This window comes from Xyrauchen texanus, chromosome 33, assembly GCF_025860055.1.
Source record: "Xyrauchen texanus isolate HMW12.3.18 chromosome 33, RBS_HiC_50CHRs, whole genome shotgun sequence".
NCBI classification, from domain to species: Eukaryota; Metazoa; Chordata; class Actinopteri; order Cypriniformes; family Catostomidae; genus Xyrauchen; species Xyrauchen texanus.
In genome coordinates, this window is record NC_068308.1 from 16,680,310 (window position 1) to 16,701,703 (window position 21,394).

General features: G+C 37.2%; 2 protein-coding genes across 3 annotated transcripts in view; one reads left to right on the forward strand and one right to left on the reverse strand.

The window, feature by feature from the left end:
* Positions 1–1,760: 1,760 nt before the first annotated feature.
* LOC127627166 (transmembrane protein 238-like) lies at positions 1,761–3,537 on the forward strand. 2 transcript variants are annotated; one of them, XM_052103433.1, is made up of 2 exons: positions 1,761–2,379; positions 2,848–3,537. In XM_052103433.1, exons 1-2 carry the CDS (start codon positions 1,843–1,845, stop codon positions 2,878–2,880), a joined length of 570 nt encoding a protein of 189 aa, XP_051959393.1. In that variant the 5' UTR covers positions 1,761–1,842; the 3' UTR covers positions 2,881–3,537. The 2 variants fall into 2 exon arrangements, with proteins under 2 accessions (XP_051959393.1, XP_051959394.1); XM_052103434.1 differs by having other exon boundaries at positions 1,761–2,365.
* A 2,994-nt stretch (positions 3,538–6,531) lies between these two features.
* foxk2a (forkhead box K2a) overlaps positions 6,532–21,394 on the reverse strand; it is a 29,378-nt gene continuing 14,515 nt past the window's right edge. The window contains exon 9 of the mRNA XM_052103096.1: positions 6,532–8,253. Within this exon, the coding sequence (XP_051959056.1) occupies positions 8,093–8,253 (161 nt within the window). The 3' untranslated portion in view covers positions 6,532–8,092. The remainder of the gene's footprint in view (positions 8,254–21,394) is intronic.

Consider the following 21,394-nt stretch of genomic DNA (forward strand, 5'->3'; position numbering starts at 1 on the left):
CGGATGTGCCAGAGGCATCAAAACGCAAGACGCCATACCACCAAATGTTAATACCGCTAATGGAAACAGACCTACAGATGATAAATCACACCAAATGGGGTGAGTTGTCACAAAGGAACCTGCTAAATATTAAACAGCCAAAGGATTTTCAGCCAAATTTAAAAGCTAAAACAAATATGAATCTAGGGCTGGACAGTAATTCAATATCAATATGCATCGCGATATAATTTTTTTTAATAACGCTGATATGATTTTTAAACACATTTCCGATATTTCGGCTACATTACAGCATTTGTCACTGACTAACATTCAGGGCGCAGCCATCAGTTCATTGTAGCCTATTCAAGCCGAGCAGAAATAGCAGAACACAATCATTTTTCGTAGCGTTCGTGACATTGCAATTTTTGAAAGTAACACACATAATGGAGCCAAAATTGAACGTCTATAGGATGTTTGTACACAGAAGACTTATTTCACCACGCGGTCATATTATAATTATAAAATTATCTTGCGTCCTCCATAATATTTAAGGTTTCGTCAGGAACAGAGGGGTCTCTTAGATATTCAACTGCAGCTATCCAAATGATCTGCCACGCAACATCATATTAAGCAAAACCAAAAACAACGGTAGATCTACAATATTAGGCTAATATCAGTCCACAAACAAGCTACCCAACAAGCTAGGTAACGTTATAGTCGCTAACGTTGCGGACTCATGAAAACATCGGTTATCATCATTTTTGGCATGACTAATTAATTAATGACTCAGCATCATCTGTATTTAAGAGAAAAGAATAACTTCTTCCGATGCTTAAAGTGAATAAAATAGCCTTGACACTGCCAGCCTACATGCTGGAGCTCCACAACTATTGGAACAATTCTAACTCCACCGGATTTGTGTGTGTGACGCAAAGGGGGAAGCAGGTAGTGGACCAAACCACTGTGTCGCAAGGGAGGGGGGCTCAAAATGTTTTTGAACTAAAAACCTTTTGACCCGTTTGTATTGTTTTACTACTTACAGTTATTATACGTATATATAATTATATTTTTACAATACACAGCGGTTTTTTTTAATGCCCCAGCAAGTTTTTGTTGTTGCTCACTCTTTTTTCTGTTTTCTGCAGCAACTCTGAGCACTTTAATATTCTTTATCCTAGCTGAAGAACCTTCGTTTCAATCAGCCTATGCTGTAGTTTCAAGTTTAAAATATGAATATTGACAAAGGTGAGAGTTTTATGTTTATTTGACATTTCTTGTTTGTATGAAGGCTAAGTGCAAATAAAAGGCGAAAATTAATTTATTTGTACAGTCTTTCTTTCTTAAATATTATATCGTTTTATAGGTGTCATAGAATTTGAAAATATTTTTTTCAGAAGTTTGTAGGTACAGACATCCGTTGTGGGCATTCTTGGTAGTTTTTCTGATGATTTTATATTGTTCATATCAATATCGGAATTATATTTTATCGACCGAAATTAAGAAATATATTGTGATATACATTTTGGACATATCATCCAGTCCTATATGAAACACAAAACCATTCATGAAACAGCAACACTTTAAAAGGTAACATACAAAAATATCTAATTGTTGTTTTGTTTGTGACAACTTCCTCTAACCTGACATTTTTGGAAAATTGAATTTTATAATAAACACAATGCACAAATCTTACATTCATTATATTGCTAATGCGCGTGGCAGAAAGCGCATGCACACTGATTGTTTGTGCTGGATTACGTCACAGACTGGGCGGTGCTACGAGGTGTATTCTATAGGTGTAAATGCCAGTCGTGAAGAATAAGTTCACATTTTCCAGCCGTTTCATGCGGACTCAAGTGTACAATGGCCCCAAAGTGTATTGGGGATTGTGCTGGTTTATTTGTCCTTGGGATTGCATTTGATATCACCGGGTTCGCCTTACTTTTAGTCGGTATTTTTGCCAATCTGCGTTTAAATGGTACATTTTACGGAGACTTCCTAATCTATACAGGCTCAATAGTGGTTTTTCTCAGTCTCTTCTGGTGGATCATGTGGTACACGGGGAATATTAAAGTTTCCTCCGAGGACCTCGAGAAAAGCACTCTGGATAATTTTGCGCACTGGGCGCAGAAGCTCTCCAAACGACTATCCAAAAGCGGGATGAAGACACTGGAAGCCAAAGAGAAGAGCATTGGTTACGGCAAGAAATCAGTGAATGGCGATGTGACAACTCTTACGCCATCGCGGATAACTTGGGACAATTCGGGAACGGCTGGATGTGTCAATAATGCTTACGACCGAAGCTCTGATCTGCCACCAAAAGAGAGGACAGAGGAGCTTGAGATTCTGAAGAACTCCGAGATGTTTCTAAAGAGCAACGCGAATGGTAAGCAGAAAGATGTATGTGACGAGAAGCTGGTAGGTTGTCAGAGTGCCATTCACGTGTAACTGGTTATTATATAGCCTCAATCCAAAAATAATTCTAAGATTTACGCAATTTTATAAATTGTATCGAGTAATCGGTACACACATATATATATATATATATATATATATGTGTGTGTGTGTGTGTGTGTGTGTGTGTTACTGATTACTTATAAGATATTTTGTTAAAAAATTAAAAATTTCAGTTTGACGTAATTTTGTTATAAAATTCAAATACATTCAGGGTCATTTCTGCTAAATTCAACGCATATATTCTACATCAACACATTTGTATAAGTGTAATTTCACATCATGTAAATCAAATACTGTAGTTATGGAAAGCAGAGAGGTCCTGGGCACATTGTACATGGTTTTATTCTGTTTTGTGTCTTTGAAACCTGATGCTGTCTTTATGACTCCAAAGCTTATTCTTTTTTTTTCCAGGTGCATTTTGATTCTCTATTGTCAAGAGTCTAAGTAAGATGAGGAGAACCAGATAGACTGGAATGTTTTAAACCAAGCCTACATTTCTGGACTGGCAGATTAATGAAGTCATTAATCAGGGAAATTATTTTATATATATATATATATATATATATAAAATACATTTATAAGGGTACTTTGCACATTTTAATTTATAATTACTGAAATATAACTATGCATTTCAGATTTTATGAATATTTTCATCTTTATTGAAGAGTTTTAGAAAATGATAGTTAAATTATTTTGGTATTATTGTATCCTCTGGTTGTCATTTTGTTTTCTACTGTATTAGCTTTTTATTACTTAAGCCTAAATCTCATTTGATATATATGTGATATAATTTAGCTTCACATTTTCACACGTTGTACAGATCTGTAAAATTTTAAGTAGGTCATTTAATGTTCCAAAATAAATTTTAAAATGTAGTAGTATAACTATTTAAAAAATATGTATATTTCCAAAACACAATATTGAAGAACCCACAACCAGTGCTTGAAACTAATGGAGCTATCGTATGCATTATTTTACATAAACCATTTTTTAATGGCTTTTAATTAGTATGCAAAATCACCTTTGTTTCTGTTTTCAATTCTTTACTAGTCATATGCAGTTGTACTTGAACTGTTTGTGAACACAAGTATTGCTAAATATCCTCTGCAGACTTTTATTGGGATCAGAGTCTCTTTACTATTCAGGAGCCAATACCCTAACTTGTTTGCAACATTACAGGAAACCAGTTAACCAGGAAGTGTCATATCCTTTTTCCCCATCTTGTAGCTCATGGGACAGGATTGGTGATCTTAACATTACCCCTATGACATGGCATGTTTACCAAACAGAGCCTTGTTTTAAATATGACAACAAAACCCTAAAGAAAAGTGAGTTATAAGTTACAGCATAACTTTTACATCTGGTGTCCAGATTTTATTTTGATCTAGGTAAACCTACCAGCCAAGACACACCATTACTGTGTATTTCAGATATTTGAACCACTAATACTTGAGTCTTTTGGTAATGAACGGACAATAAGGAAGAGTAACATAACCATGGGAACATATTTTAAGGTCTGTTGTTGTTTGACAAAAACTTGAAGCTTACGTTCCTCTGGAAATATTCCTGTGAAATCAATTTATTGCCCCTCAATACTATAAAACTAAAGCCAATACTAGCCATTACATACAAATTTGCAATTAAGAAATTGTGTTGAAATACAATTTTTTTTTTTTTAAATCTCCATAATGAACAAAATACATCTCCTGTTTTCAGATCTCCTGTGAGCTCATACAATAGCAGTATTATCTGCAGCAATCTTTGATTTTAAATTTCCAGCAAGCATGCAAAATGCATGAAGAATTAACACTCTTATTACCAATTCATTAATGCCATCAAGAAATCAGACAACCTGTGCAACCAGCACAACAGGAAGGCCTTGATGACCAGGTCAAGTTCCCATCAACACCTCATGTGCGAGTAAGAGATCTCGATAGTTCTAACACCTCCAATGATTTCGCACAATGCCAACAACAAATAAAAAAAATAGAACGTGACACTCAAACACACTGCGGTTTGAGAGGATAACTTTTTTTTTCCTTCAAACTAAATCTTTAATTTATTATCCTTATTTAAATTATCTTATAATTATATATAAAAATACATTCAAGTAATTTTCTTTATTAATTTGAGCACACCACTATAAAACCACATCAAACTATATGGCTAATTGATCAGAAATAAAAATGCAAGCATGTGACATGTCAAATATCACCTTTGAGGAAGTTCTTTTGAGCAATAATGACTGCTGTTCCTTCGTCATTTCATGTCACACCCTTCTGTTTAAACTCTGGAAACTAATGCAATTGGTTTCTTAGAAGTCAACACAAAAATATTAGTTTTTCAGTAAAATGAGTGACAATGTCCTTAGTTTCCAAATCTGATGCAATGATTAGCAATTTTGTGCAAACTTAAAAGAAAATATAATACATCTAGAATAAATAATTAAGTTCTATCTTGGACAATATTAGAGCTGTGGTTTGTAGAAAACCCTCCCATTAGTGTTCTTAAACTTTGAGCAGTGTCAACAAAGGAGTGTTTACAATAGTGAATTGACTATTGTCTTACACCCTGCCCTGAAACTCATTACTTTTGATAAAGTACTGTCCTTAAGTTTTTAGCGGTTACATAATCAAATACATAGTTGGGGAGCATCTATTCCAACCTGAAAATTCAGAACTGGTTCTTTATATACATTTCTGTATTCTCTCCATTTCCCCAACAAAAATCTACCTGTATGATCGATGGACAGTTGACTTGGATGTTGGTGTGCCATTTAACATCCTTTTTTACTGTCATGTGTTGACAATATAAATTATGTTTTATACACTCACAGAGCACTTTGAGGAACACCCGTACACCTACTTATTTATGCGATTATCTAATCAGCCAATCGTGTGGCAGCAGTGCAGTGCATAAAATCATGCAGATATTGGTCAGGAGCTTCAGTTAATTTTCACATCAACCATCAGAATGGGGGAAATTTGATATCAGTGATTTTAACTGTGGCATGATTGTTGGTGACAGACGGGCTTGTTTATTTCTGTAACTGCTGACCTCCTGGGATTTTTATGCAGAACAATCTCTAGACTAGACTGAAAAAAAATAAAAATAGTTCTGCAGACGAAAACACCTTGTTGATGAGAGGTCAATGGAGAATAGCCAGACTGGTTCGAGCTGACAGAAAGGATACGGTAACTCCGATAACCATTCTGTACAATTGTAGAGCAGAATAGCATCTCAGAAAGCACATGTCAAACTTCGAGGTAGATGGGCTACAACAGCAGAACAACAAGTTGGGTTCAACTTCTGTCAGCCAAGAACAGAAAGCTGAGGGTACAGTGGGCACAGGCTCACCAAAACTGGACAGTTGAAGACTGGAAAAACATAGCCTGGTCTGATGAATCTAGATTTCTGCGCAGGCACACAGATGGTAGGGTAAAAATTTGGTGCCAACAGCATGAATCCATGGACTCAACCTGCCTTGTGTTAAGTCCAGGCTAGTGGTGGTGTAATGTGTGGGGAATATTTTCGTTGCACACATTGGGCCCATTAATATCACTCAATTGTCGCTTGAATGTCACAGCCTTGAGTATTGTTGCTGACTATGTGCATCCCTTCATGGCCACAATTTACCCATCTTCTAATGTACCAAGTCACAAAGCATGTCATCTCAAACTGGTTTCATAAACATGACATTGACTGTTTTTCAGTGGCCTTCCCAGTCACCGGATCTGAATCTAATAGAAAATTTTAGGATGTGGTACAATGGGAGATACACAGCATGAATTTGCAGCTAAAAAATCTGCAGAAATAGCATGATGCAACATGTCAACTTGGACCAGAATCTCAAAAGGAATGTTTCCAATATCTTCTTAAATCCATCCACAAAGAGCTGAGGATTTTTTGAGAGCAAAGAAAGGCTCTACCCAATGTTAGTATAGTGTTTATAATAAAGTGCTCAGTGAGTGTATATTCCTAGGCGTACAGCGCCATGTAAAAAACACACTAGCTACTACATGGCTTCTGGAGATTTCCTTAGGGCAGCTTTGATGCACTTCAATTATGAGGACCTCATGATTCAGAATCATCAGTCACAGAACAGAAATTATGGAGTTTTAATTTAATGTATAAAAAAAAAAAAAAAAAATGCACATACCCACTGAAGCTGAACAACATCTACCACTTATTTTTCCTTGTGGAACATGTACTATCTGTGTAGACTCTTTCAGTTGTCTTAACAGAATAAAATAATATTAACAGGCAAAAAGACAACTTTAACACAAAGATAACAAACACAGCCAACGACATCTTGAATATAAAGGAAAAACAATAGGGAGGAAAAGGAAATTTCAGAATCAAAAAGGTAAGTGCAGTAATGATTCCAAATGTATAAAAAGTTTCTTATGCTATTTTTTTTTTCCTCTTTCATTTTCTGCAGTTCCCTTTTCAGGAAACTAATCAGGTACAGCATATTTTTCTTAGCACGTTCATGCAAGCTGATATATTTTAACAAAGTTCAAATGGAAATATATTTCTTATCTCATAGGCTATTGGTTAAAATATGAAAAAAGAGAATGAGAGTAAAAGCAAGTAACTCAAACCCTCAATTAATAGTGTTTTTCTTTTTTTGAAAAAAGGAAGAAACTACATTCATTTCCATGACCACAAGTCCATGTCATATATATATATATATATATATTCAGCACTGCCTGCTTTGTTGAGTATTTGTGCCTCAGATAACACAAAGATCCTAAGATACACATGTATGACAAAATACTGCATATCTACTAAAGACTGCATTACATAGGTTAACATGGTAGCTAGCTGCCATGATACAGGGAAAAAACAAAACTCCCCACATGTCCCTTTGCCAAAGAAAAAATATATAAGTTTTCCTTTGGTGAATATTAAGCTGAAATGGTTTGCAGATTCACATTTTAAGAGTGACTCAGTCTTAAATGTTGTTTGGCAAGTTCACATCTGACTTGTATGAATTGTCTTTTTCAGTTTAATGCATATGTTCAAGACCTCTGACTAAGAAACAAGGGAATGGTGACTACACATTTGATACACGTGCGTGTGCGCACTACATATATATTTATATATGTCATTGGCCAGTTGTCCGTTCAGGTAACACAAAGGGGTTGTCTATTTGCCCATACACCATGTTCTCTTCTCCATCCACATTCAGCCCAGAGGTACTAGTGATGGAGACCTTCTCTCCTAGGTATTATCTAAAATACATGTCATATCATAAATTCAAGTAGGCTTCATTAATATATGTGCGCATGTATCTGCAAGACTTTATCTATTTATGTAAAAGGCCCACTGTCCCTCATTCCTTCAGACCTTCAACCAGCATTCATTACAGTATCTCTTCTTTCAGGTCTCAGCCACAAAGTAACCACTTCTCTCACACACACACACACACACACACACACACACACACACACACACACACACACACACACACACACACACACACACACACAATTACCACGATTCTAATCATAATACCAGTCCGAAATCCACTGACGTTTCATCTCTCCACACTATTTGGTACCTTGGGTTCATTAGCAGGTGATGTGTTGGTATAGCAGGTGGGGAGAAAAAAAAAGAAAATGGTTGAGGTCAAACGTCATAAATGGCTGCCCTAATCAGTGTTGGTATGCTTGTCCCTCTCTGCTGTGAATGCTCCATCTTCAGTCTTGATCCTTTTGGTGTCAGGCTGCCCTGCTTGGTCTCCATTCGCTCGTTTGGTTGGCAGGGACGCCGAGGCAGAGGCATGTGTTGCTAGCATGTGGAGAGGACTTGCTGAAGTGCATAGAATGTACAAGACAGACTGCATTAGCTGCATGTCAGTGGAATATCTCAGACATTTAAAACAGAATCATAGCATCTGTGGCATGTTATTGATTACCACAGACAATATCGAATCATCGCTCAATTTAATTAATAAAATAATATAATAATGTCTACAGTACTGGTAATGTTCTTACTAACATTCTAAATGGCTTAGATGCATGAAGATAGCATTTCAGTTATAGCACTTCAATTCTTCCATACAAAAATGTCTGTTAATTGAGATGTTTCTGTAAAATCATACAGTTGCTGAATTGCTTTACATGACAGGAGTTAAAATAATGGACACGAATATTCAAACGCCCTGGATTCAAACTCGTGCCTCCAGGGGTGGTAGTCAGCGTCTTTACTCGCTGAGCTACCCAGGCCCCCTAAACAAAATCTGTTTGAACTAACACACAAATTATTGTATTGTACTTGTACATGTTAAATACATCATTCAAACATTCACAGTGTAGGTTGGAAGCAGTATGTGAACCTCAAGGCTAATGACATCAACAACATTGGAGTCAGAAGTTGGCAAATCTGGCATCCAATTAATGAAACTAGATTGGAGGTGTGGGTTAGAGCTACTTTGACTTATAAAAAAAAGTTTGATATTTACAAGCAGCATCTGCTGATGTGGACCATACCAAAAAAAAAAAATAATAATAATAATTTCCTTTGCATAAAACTTGAAAGGGTAAAAAAAGTTATCTTGAAGAGCTTAGACATTCATCTGTCCACAGTTAGACAAACTGTCTATAGATGGAGATGGTTTAGTGCAGTGGCTACTCTCCAGTCAAGATAACAAAGGGCACACCGCAGAATGCTCAATGGAGGTAAAAAAAAAAAAAAAGAACCCAAGAGTGACAGTTAAAAACTTGAAATCATTGGAATTGGATAAATCTCTGTTCAAGAGTCTACTATATGGAAAACATTAAACAGGCATTGTGTCCATGGAAGGGCCGAAGGAAGCCACTGCTTTCAAACAAATGCATTGCCTGAAGTTTGCCAAAGACCACCTTGACACACCACAACACTATTGGGAAAATGTTTTGTGGACTGATGAAACTAAGGTTGAATTGTTTAGGAAGAACATGCAGCACTACGTATGACATTAAAAGGGTACCACATACCAATATGAAAACATCATCCCTACAGTGAAGTACAGAGCTGTTTTGCTGCTTTGGGGCCTAGACCGCTCACCATCAGAGGGAAAAATGTATTTGAAAATGAATGTAATTAATTCCTAAGTTTATCAAGATAAATGTCAGGGTGGCTGTGCGCCAGCTGAAGCTCATTAGAAGTTGAGTGATGCAGCAGGACAATTACCCTAAACAACAAAGTAAATCCACTACAGGATGGCTTTAAAACAAATAAATAAAATAATCAATCCACCTTTCTGAGTGGCCCAGTCAGAACCCCGACCTTAACCCAATAGAGTTGTTGTGAAATGACCTCAAGAGCCATTCACACCAGACATCCAAAGAATATAGCTGAGCTGAAGCAGTTCTGTAGAGGGGAATGGTTCAAAAATCCTTTTGAACGTAGTGCAGGTCTTGGTTGAGGTTATTGTTGCCAAAGGGGGAAATCAACCAGTTATTAAAATCAAAGGGTTCACTTCCTTTTCCCAAAGCATTGTAAATGTTTAATGGGATGTGTTAAATAAAAAAATAAAAAAAGATTTGAACTGTTTGTATGTTGTTAACACATAACATTTAGTTTTTCTATACTTGTGACTAGTGGTCGACCGATATGGATTTTTTTTAATGGCTTATGCCGATATCCAGAGAGCAAGGTTGCTAATACAATGCTGATATAACACAATTAACTATAATAAACATAAAATTACAACAACAAAATAAATAAATAAATAAATAAATAAATATTAAAATTATAAAATTAATTCTTCAGCACTACAGTCAGGTCCATAAATATTGGGACATCGACACAATTCTAATCTTTTTGGCTCTATACACCACCACAATGGATTTGAAATGAAACGAACAAGATGTGCTTTAATTGCAGACTTTCAGCTTTAATTTGAGGGTATTTACATCCAAATCAGGTGAACAGTGTAGGAATTACAACAGTTTGTATATGTGCCTCCCACTTTTTAAGGGACCAAAAGTAATGGGACAAGTGGCTGCTCAGCTGTTCAATGGCCAGGTGTGTGTTATTCCTTCATTATCCCATTTACAAGGAGCAGATAAAAGGTCCAGAGTTCATTTCAAGTGTGCTATTTGCATTTGGAATCTGTTGCTGTCAACTCTCAATATGAGATCCAAAGAGCTGTCACTATCAGTGAAGCAAGCCATCATTAGGCTGAAATATCAAAACAAACCCATCAGAGAGATAGCAAAAACATTAGGTGTGGCCAAATCAACTGTTTGGAACATTCTTAAAAAGAAAGAACGCACCGGTGAGCTCAGCAACACCAAAAGACCCGGAAGACCACGGAAAACAACTGTGGTGGATGACCGAAGAATTCTTTCCCTGGTGAAGAAAACACCCTTCACAACAGTTGGCCAGATCAAGAACACTCTCCAGGAGGTAGGTGTATGTGTGTCAAAGTCAACAATCAAGAGAAGACTTCACCAGAGTGAATACAGAGGGTTCACCACAAGATGTAAAACCATTGGTGAACCTCAAAAACAGGAAGGCCAGATTAGAGTTTGCCAAACAACATATAAAAAAGCCTTCACAGTTCTGGAACAACATCCTATGGACAGATGAGACAAAGATCAACTTGTACCAGAGTGATGGGAAGAGTATGGAGAAGGAAAGGAACTGCTCATGATCCAAAGCATACCACCTCATCAGTGAAGCATGGTGGTGGTAGTGTCATGGCATGGGCATGTATGGCTGCCAATGGAACTGGTTCTCTTGTATTTATTGATGATGTGACTGCTGACAAAAGCAGCAGGATGAATTCTGAAGTGTTTCGGGCAATATTATCTGCTCATATTCAGCCAAATGCTTCAGAACTCATTGGACGGCGCTTCACAGTACAGATGGACAATGACCTGAAGCATACTGCAAAGCAACCAAAGAGTTTTTTAAGGGAAAGAAGTGGAATGTTATGCAATGGCCAAGTCAATCACCTGACCTGAATCCGATTGAGCATGCATTTCACTTGCTGAAGACAAAACTGAAGGGAAAATGCCCCAAGAACAAGCAGGAACTGAAGACAGTTGCAGTAGAGGCCTGGCAGAGCATCACCAGGGACGAAACCCAGCGTCTGGTGATGTCTATGCATTCCAGACTTCAGGCTGTAATTGACTGCAAAGGATTTGCAACCAAGTATTAAAAAGTGAAAGTTTGATTTATGATTGTTAATCTGTCCCATTACTTTTAGTCCCTTAAAAAGTGGGAGGCACATATACAAACTGTTGTAATTCCTACACCGTTCACCTGATTTGGAAATACCCTCAAATGAAAGCTGAAAGTCTGCAGTTAAAGCACATCTTGTTCGTTTAATTTCAAATCCATTGTGGTGGTGTATAGAGCCAAAAAGATTAGAATTGTGTCGATGTCCCAATATTTATGGACCTGAATGTATATTTAATTAAATTCACACAATTTTTACTTTGGAAAAAAAAAATTATCTAAACAATATCATATATAGCAGTTTAATCTGATTTCTGTTTAGTCATCAAATTGTTAATATATTAGGCAGAAGGACATAACAGTACACAGCATGTCCATGTTAGCAATCGCATTTTCTCCAAAAATACGGAATCAAAACAATTGCACATACAGTGCATAGAGAATAAGACATTTGCAGTTGAAGTCGGAAGTTTACATACGCTTGTCATTAAAACTAAACAAAAATACATACACCAAGTTAAATGTGCCTTTAACCCACTGGGGTCTGAGGGTGTTTTGGGTCCTTGACATTTGTGCTTTTTGGGTCCTTGACATTTGTGCTTTTTTCAGCACAAATGTGTGCTTTTTTCAACATATTAATGGCTAAAGTCTGAGATCACTGTATTCAGCAAAAACTGGGCTACAATAATATGTGAGCAACATGTGTGTACATGTTTGTATATTTGAGAAAATAAAGTTTATGTATGGTTTTTGAAAAAACAAATTTTTGTAAGTCATTGAAATAAGGCCATATAACACATACTAAATATTTGTCCACAAACCTTTTGAGAACTGGATCTTGAAGCCTAGAGGTTTTGCTACAAATTGATGTGAAAAACATCATGATTACTCATTCATACAAAACAATATAATAATTTAACTTTTGTAAGACACTTAGTGTTATAGAAAGGTCATATGCGAGGAGGCGTGAACTATCATGACTATTGATTGTAATTCACACCTGAGGAGACAAAGACCCCTCCCCTGGGCCTATCAATGAGGAATGTGACAGAAAGAGGATGAATGTGAGACTTAATGATCAAAAACAAGTTTTAAGTTAAAAGTAATGACTATACACTTTCTTTACAAAAAGAATCTACTTAATTTTAGACCTACACTACCGTTTCAAAGAAGTCTCTTCTGCTCACCAAGACTGCATTTATTTGATCCAAAATACAGTAAAAACAATGATATTGTGAACTCTTTTACAATTTAAAAGAACAGTTTTCTATTTGAATATATTTTAAAATGCAATTTGTGATCAAAGCTGAATTTTCAGCATCATTACTGCAGTCTTCAGTGTCACATGATCCTTCAGAAAATCATTATAATATGCTGATTTTCTAATATGGGCATATTTAAAGTGCATTTTACTAATTTAACCTGAACAGATATTTGCAAGCATAAGCTTTGTTGATGATAATGAGGCAGCATAAACACTAGTTAAAATATAATCTAAATATTAACATTATTTTTATATCATATTTATATCATACAGCATACAATTTAAATATCTGCTTTAGCTGAAACAGCATTTAAATGTAACTAAATCTTGCTTATTAGGACATATTTCATATGTCAATACTCTGAATCCTCACTGGCAAGTCTGGAAAAAGTCCCACTAATAAAATATGTACATGTTTATTTAAAATAACATGTCAACTAATATGCAAGTAAAACGAAATGACTAACTCATCCAAAATTGTATCCTCAGCTGTATCAAGTCTCTCTCTTATATTCAAAATATAAACGTTCATCAGAGTCCCGTGCTTCTTCTGAGGAAAATGTTAACTCTTCGTCACTATCCAGGAATTTCCTCATCTGTGTATCGTGCAATCTTCCAAATGTGCAGAAAAGTGAATTAACTTTTGTTTTTAAGGCAGTCAGGGGTGTGTACCATTGCATTGATCGCCTCAACGCATCAGTGTGATCACATTAGGGATAATTAGCTGAGCCAGGAGAAATTGTACATCACTTTCTTTCATACCGATTACATTGCAGGAGAACTGAATTGGAAGTGTACCTGTGGAAGTATTTTAAGGCCTACCTTCAAACTCTGTGCCTCTTTGCTTGACATCATAGGAGAACCAAAAGAAATCAGCCAAGACCTCAGAAAAACAATTGTGGACCTCCACAAGTCTGGTTCATCCTTGGGAGCCATTTCCAAACATCTGATGTTACCACGTTCGTTTACGTTTTTGTTCAGTTACCACTGTACAAACAATAGTACACCAGCATAAACACCATGGGGCCACGAAGCCATCATAACGCTCAGGAAGGAGACGTATTCTCCTAGAGATGAACGTAGTTTGGTGCGAAACGTGCAAATCAATCCCATAACAACAGCAAAGGACCCTTTGAAGATGCTGGAGGAAACAGGTAGACAAGTATCTATATCCACAGAATATCGAGTCCTATATGGACATAACCTGAAAGGCTGCTCAGCAAGGAAGAAACCATTGCTCCAAAACCACTATAGAAAAGCCAAACTACAGTTTGCAAGTGCACATGGGGACAAAGATCTTACTTTTTGGAGAAATGTCCTCTGCTCTGATGAAACAAATATGGAACTGGTTGGCCATCATGACCATTGTTATGTTTGGAGGAAAAAGGGTGACGCTTGCAAGCCGAAGAACACCTTCCCAACCGTGAAGCATGGGGGTTGCACCATCATGTTGTGGGGGTGCTTTGCTGCAGGAGGGACTGGTGAACTTCATAAAATAGATGGCATCATGAGGAAGGAAAATTATGTGCATATATTAATGCAACATCTCATGACATCAGCCAGGAAGTTAAAGCTAGGATACAAATTACAATGACCACAAGCATACCTCCAAAGTTGTGGCAAAATGGCTTAAGGACAACAAAGTCAAGGTATTGGAGTGGCCATCCCAAAGCCTTGATATCAATCTGATGGGCAGAACTGAAAAACCGTGTGCGAGCAAGGAGGCCTTCAAACCGGACTCAAGTTACACCAGCTCTGTCTGGAGGAATGGGCCACAATTCCAGCAACTTGTGAAGTTTGTGGAAGGCTACCCAAAACAATTTAAACAATTTAAATGCAATGCTACCAAATACTAACAAAGTGTATGTAAACTTCTGACCCACTGGGAATGTGATGAAAAAAATAAAAGCTGAAATAAATAATTATCTCTATTATTATTCTGAAATTGACCTAAGACAGGGAATGTTATCTAATATTAGTTTAAATGTATTTGGCTAAGGTGCATGTTAACTTCTGATTTCAACTATACTTACAGCACACGTGACGCACTTTTACTTTGAAGTTGCACCAGAGACTATTTAGCAGAGATGGGCTAATTCTATTAAAATGAAGATTTATTGATATTTGCCTTTTTATCATTAGACAAGACAGTTTAAAAGTTACAGAGAACTGTTGAGGAAACAGAGGGAGAATGAAACAGGCAAGCATTTTAAAATGATGATATGAGCTCTGATATGCGCACCATTTAAATGAGACAGTTTGCACACCAGACTATTATTGTATTAACACAATGGCATGTAAAAACAAAATGAACCGTGACAGGCTGTTTACATGACTCAGTTGCTTCACATGCAAACAGGCGATTCTCGGCACCCTCAAGAAATAAATCGGCCAAAGGAGAAAAAACATTGCCGACCACTACTTGTGACTTTTATGAAGATATCACATTTTGATTACCTCTTTTTGAATTGACTGGATTTCACACCAGCAGCCACCAGAATGTCTTTTGAAACTACCAGCAAACTCACCGATGCTCAAGCCAAAATCTTTACGTTCAGCGCAGGGGATAAGATCCGAATTCTGATCCCTAAAGACAATGAAGATCCTTTAACCCAGAGTTCAGATTCATTGGATTAATTAAAAAAAAAGACTTCTTAGACTTCATCAAAAAGAAATCTGCCATGAACTACATGCAAGACTCTGAGTGAATGTAACCAATATGGCAGAATTCCAAGAGGCCTTAGGATTGAAAAAGCCCCTACCATTGGCAAAGATGATGCAGAATTCAGTCAACGGCGGTGTGAGATTTTAAATCATTGCTCACTTGATCTGATGTTACCTATTATTGACTACACAATTAAAGATCTGAAAACTGTCCAAACATCCATAGATGAGTGTAAAAAATAAATAGTAGAAATACACATGAAAGATAAAGTAGATGAGCTTCAAGCAAACATTCTTGATCAACTCACAGAATTTCAAGAAGAACTTAAACTCAAACACAGCAAGTTCCATTGAGACACATTGGACCATTAGTATAACAGAATCTACAGGTGGATGTCGGATAAATCTGTGAGTAAAAGACAACGCTACCCACAAGTCCTCTGAATCAAACATGTCTACTTCATCTAGTGCATCTTGGACAAGCACAAGAAATCACAATGGACAAGCACAAGAAAAGGCAACCAACGAGAAGAGGCTCGAGGGGGCATTAGACGTGGTTGGTCCGACTAAAATCCGGTTGGTCCGACTAAAATAGAATATGCTGAAGTTATTTTCAACTTGTCTGATAAAAAGTTGTCACTTGAACACACATTTTTGAGTAAAGGTTTGTCCTTTAATCCATCTAAAACTGATACATTTATGGTAAAGATTGAATTAAGCTCATGAGAAATGTAAAATTAAAAAGTTTATTTGGATGTGGAGACAGTCAGAATAAATTTATTCAACATTTCAGACCCAAGAGCACTTTTACTCTAGGTTTCCAAACCTTCTGTCAATACTTTGTCATCTGGTTGAAGGTGTAATGATAATTTTGCATAATACATTTAAATAAAACTCAAGGATTTAAATGATCTGATAAACGGAAATGTTTTGTTGAAAATATTGTTACATATCGTTTTGTTTTCCTTCCTAAGATGGATATGAATGCATTTTGACAAAAAAAGTAGTATATATGGTGTCAAATTTCAGGATTTCCAAAATCTGTGATTAATTGCGATTAACTGCAAAATATGCCATTAATCGAGATAAAACTTAATTGACTGAAAGCCCTAGTTCAAATACTTTTTGTGCCACTGTATATACAAAAACACAAAAGAGAATGACAATAGAAAAATATGAATAATAAAAATAATAATAAAAAAAGGCACAGTTAGCTTAATTATAGGCCAGGGAAAAGAGATAAGTCTTTAACTTTGATTTGGGAGATCTGATAAACAAAAGGTAGGCTGTTCAAAGCTTTAGAGGAGCTACTGCAGAAGCATGGTCGCCCCTCAGGTTCAATCTAGACCTAGGCCTCGTCCACACCAATACGTTTTCATTTGAAAACGCATCTTTTTCTCTTCGTTTGGCCTTCCGTCCACACGAAGACAGCGCCTTTGTCTGTGAAAACTGAGCTTTTTGATAACGCACTCCAAAGTGGATACATTTTAAAATGCCGTTTTTGCATTGTAGTGTGGACTGTGAAAACTGATATTTCTGAAAATGATTTGAATTTGTAATGATGGTATTTTTTGTCATGTGACGCAGTCATGTGATCTATCCAACCAAAACAATCAAGATGGAGGCCCGTGTTATAGCAGCGCTGTTGTACTTTATACTCAAAGATACCGTTGTTAACCTGTTAACCTGCACCCCCACTCAGGGGCTCACAGCTGAAAATGACATACCTGAATTAAAATAAATATAGCTCCTGAGAACAGTGTACCACAGGCACAATTAAGGTCTCTTTGGAAAGAAGACACTTGGCACTCTACTAACAACAAATCAGAGTTGATAATGCTCAAACAAATAAAAAGTTATAAAAGTTGAAGTGCCTCATAAATAATGTGAACTTCAAAAAATGTTTTAGTATTTCATGTACAAATATATAAAAATAGACCTGGAGGAATCCAATTACGTAAAGGATTGAAAGCCACAAGTCTCATCAGTTTATATTTCAAATTTGAGGAAGATATAATGAAAAATGGGGTTCCTGCAAGCTTTTTTCCAAGACTATGTCGGTTCCCTTTCTACCTCCCCTGCCTGAGGCACATCCCCAGAAATGACATCCCCAAACTAAAATAATTGTAGTTACTGAACAATTTGCTCTACATGCACAATTTAGACATATTTAAAAAGAAGACACTTTGGAGTTTATTACCCAAATGTAAAAGTTGAAAAACTTACACAGACAAAAATTTATAGAATTTAAAGTGTCTTGAAGATAATTTGTACTGTAAGTAACATTTCATTATTTTATGGAAAAATCAATGAAAACAAACCTGGATGAATCCAGTTAGGCAATTGATTGAAAGCCACAAGTCTCATCAGTTTATATTTCACATTTGAGGAAGATATTATGAAAAATGAGATTTCTGCAATATTTTTTCCAAGACTATGTCCAGGTACCAAGAAGCCTCCTTGGATACCTCAAAAAGCAACCTAATGATCAAATGTTATGAAGGGTACTGCAAGCTATTTTAGTCATATACACTATTCATACCGATAGTCGCCCATTCAACATTCAATGGCTGGTGATGGCCAGTGATACAGACAGCATTCATATGGATGGTCAGACATAGAACCAACAAACAATCACACTGATGGCCAGCCATCAGACAAGCCATTTGTTTTATATTTGGTCTTTTTCAGACCACAATGCATTTACCATATAAATCAAATGGGAAAACAAACACACACACACACACACACACACACACACACTCTCTCTCTCTCTCTCTCTCTCACACACACACACACGTATAATGTGTGCATGTTACATAGCAACTCACCGATGTAAAATTGGACCATCTTTTCCGCCCTCAAGTATATCACCGCCGCCGCTGTATTCACTCCTCAATTTCGCCATCGCTGCTTCGAAGTGATCTCAAATAAAACATCTTCAGCAGAAAAAACTTCTTTTGACGATCCATTTGATGAGATAATCCGCCCAGTAAGTAAGACGCGAAAACAGATGTTGACTGGGGAACCGCTTTTTACTATGGCTCGCTTTGTTGTCAAATGACGGGGTGTGGTCACAGCCTAATTCGCAGGTTAGAGTGGCTGATTCAAATAAATAAAAAACATCTTGTTCAGCGAGGAATTTAAACTTCCGGATATCGTTGGAATCGTGCACTGCTTGGCTACATTTTCTATCAGTCATATCATTTCAATTCTTTCATTGGCTTTCGTTGTAAAGACAAAACAATAGGATCAGCATATCATGACGCCAAAAAACTGACCGCAGTGTTTGGATATTTCGACCTATATATTGCCTATCTTTGTATTTGTGTGTGTGTGTGCGGTCTTAATTTGTTCATTACACTCTAAGCAACACACCCATATAACGCTCGGCTACCGAGTCTGTTTTTATGCATAATTTTATTGCATAACCGACAAGTATGATACTTCACCCTGAAGAAACTCGATGTAAACAAAGGAATAACCATCAATGTTACAACATTATTGTTTCTTTGGACTAAAAATGCTCTATGGGATGTTATTCAGTGGACCCTCACCTTTCCATCCAATCTGGAACTTTTAGCAGTGGATGCGTGTGTGGCTCGTTATTACGACACTACTGGTAAGTACTCCGCTTTTGATTACGCTTGTTTGATGTGTATTGCTTACATAAATGCAAGAAATACATTCGTTATAAGCTTTTCATCGAAAAACAGAGCTCTATCATCGATGCTTGAGGCTTACACCTTTAAAATGATATATAGTTTGCCAAGATTAATGATGTTCTTTCACGTTAAATCTATTCATAAACATTAAACTGTGGGGGGGGGGACTCTTCGGTGCGACTGCGCACTGGTGCAGGTTAACAGGTTAAAAAAAAAAAAAAAAAAAAAATTGTATTTTGGTACAACCATCACATTGTGTTCCTTCAAAGGCGAAGGGAAGTTTATTCGGAATTGGTGGCCGGCAACTTGTTTGGAGTCCACCTGTGGTAAATTTAGTTGATTGGACATTATTTGGAAAGGCACACACCTGTCTATATAAGGTCCCACAGTTAACAGTGCATTTCAAAGCACAAACCAAACCATGAAGTCAAAGGAATTGTCAATAGACTTCCGAGACAGTATTGTATTGAGGCACACATTTGGGGAAGGGTACAGAAAAGTTTCTGCAGCATTGAAGGTCCCAATGAGCACAGTGGCGTCCATCATCCGTAAATGGAAGAAGTTTGGAGAAGGGCCTTAGTCAGGGAGGTGACCAAGAACCCTATGATCACTCTGACAGAGCTCAAGTGTTTCTCTGTGGAGAGAGGAGAACCTTCCAGAAGAACAACCATCTCTGTAGCACTCCACCAATCAGGCCTGTATGGTAGAGTGGCCAGAAGGAAGCCACTCCTCAGTAAAAGGCACATGACAGCCCGTCTGGAGTTTGCCAAAAGGCACCTGGAGAACTCAGACCATGAGAAACAAAATTCTCTGGTCTAATGAAACAAAGATTGATCTCTTTGGCCTGAAAGGCAAGGGCCATGTCTGGAGGAAACCAGGCACCGCTCATCACCTGGCCAATACCATCCCTAGAGTGAAGCATGGTGGTGGCAGCATCATGCTGTGGGGATGTTTTTCAGCGGCAGGAACTAGGAGACTAGTCAAGATCGAGGGAAAGATGAATGCAGCAAATGTACAGAGACATCCTTGATGAAAACCTGCTGCAGAGTGCTCTGGACCTCAGACTGGGGCAAAGGTTAATCTTCCAACAGGACAACACCCCTAAGCACACAGCCAAGATAACAAAGGAGTGGCTACGGGACAACTCTGTGAATGTCCTTGAGTGGCCCAGCCAGAGCCCAGACTTGGACCCAATTGAACATCTCTGGAGAGATCTGAAAATGGCTGTGCACCGATGCTCCCCATCCAACCTGATGAAGCTTGAGAGGTCCGGCAAAGAAGAATGGGAGAAACTGCCCAAAAATAGGTGTGCCAAGCTTGTAGCATAATACACAAAAAGACTTGAGGCTGTAATTGGTGCCAAAGGTGCTTCAACAAAGTATTGAGCAAAGGCTGTGAATACTTATGTACATGTGATTTTTTCGTTTTATATTTTTAATAAATTTGCAAAGATTTCAAACAAACTTCTTTCATGTTGTCATTATGGGGTATTGTTTGTAGAATTAAGAGTAAAATAAAGAATTTAATCCATTTTGGAATAAGGCTGTAACATAACAAAATGTGGAAAAAGTGAAGCGCTGTGAATACTTTCCGGATGCACTGTGTGTGTGTGTATTTAAGTCTCTGTCTATCTGTCTTGTTGTTGTATTGTTTGTGCACAGGAAGCTTCTGTCACCAAGACAAATTCCTTGTGTAAGCATACTTGGCAACAAAGCTCATTCTGATTCTGAAGTGACCGGGGAAGTGATTGAATCTACTCCAGGCTGATGCACACTCTGGCACGGGGACGCTCGTCACTCGCACGCATTTGCTGCAGCTAGATTATAATGTGCTGGCTCACGACGTAATGAATATTAAATATATATGAGTCACTTTCACTGTGTATCTTATGAAGAAAATTGGCGATATGCAGCTCTATTAAGAAGATAACGTTTTTTTGTGAGATAAAAGATGGATCAAGTGAACATAATAGGTGAGCCCATTAGCCCATTATACACTGGAACAAAATATGTTTTTGATTAGTCTTTCTTGGCTTGTTTTCCAAAATAATATCTCAAATTCAACATACATTTATTTACTTTACTGCAGAAGAAAAAATTGTTATTGGAGAAAATTGAATAAAATATTGAATCAGGGTTTGACATTAATGCTTGTCCGCTTGTCCAGGACAAGGGGCAAGTGAAAGAGA

Bases quoted from the DNA above. Each gene is read 5' to 3' on its own strand.
- LOC127627166 (XM_052103433.1), top strand. From the start codon at position 1,843: ATGGCCCCAAAGTGTATTGGGGATTGTGCTGGTTTATTTGTCCTTGGG. The intron at 2,380-2,847 runs GTATGTGACGAG...TTTTTTTTCCAG, and splicing joins CGAATGGTAAGCAGAAAGAT to GTGCATTTTGATTCTCTATT.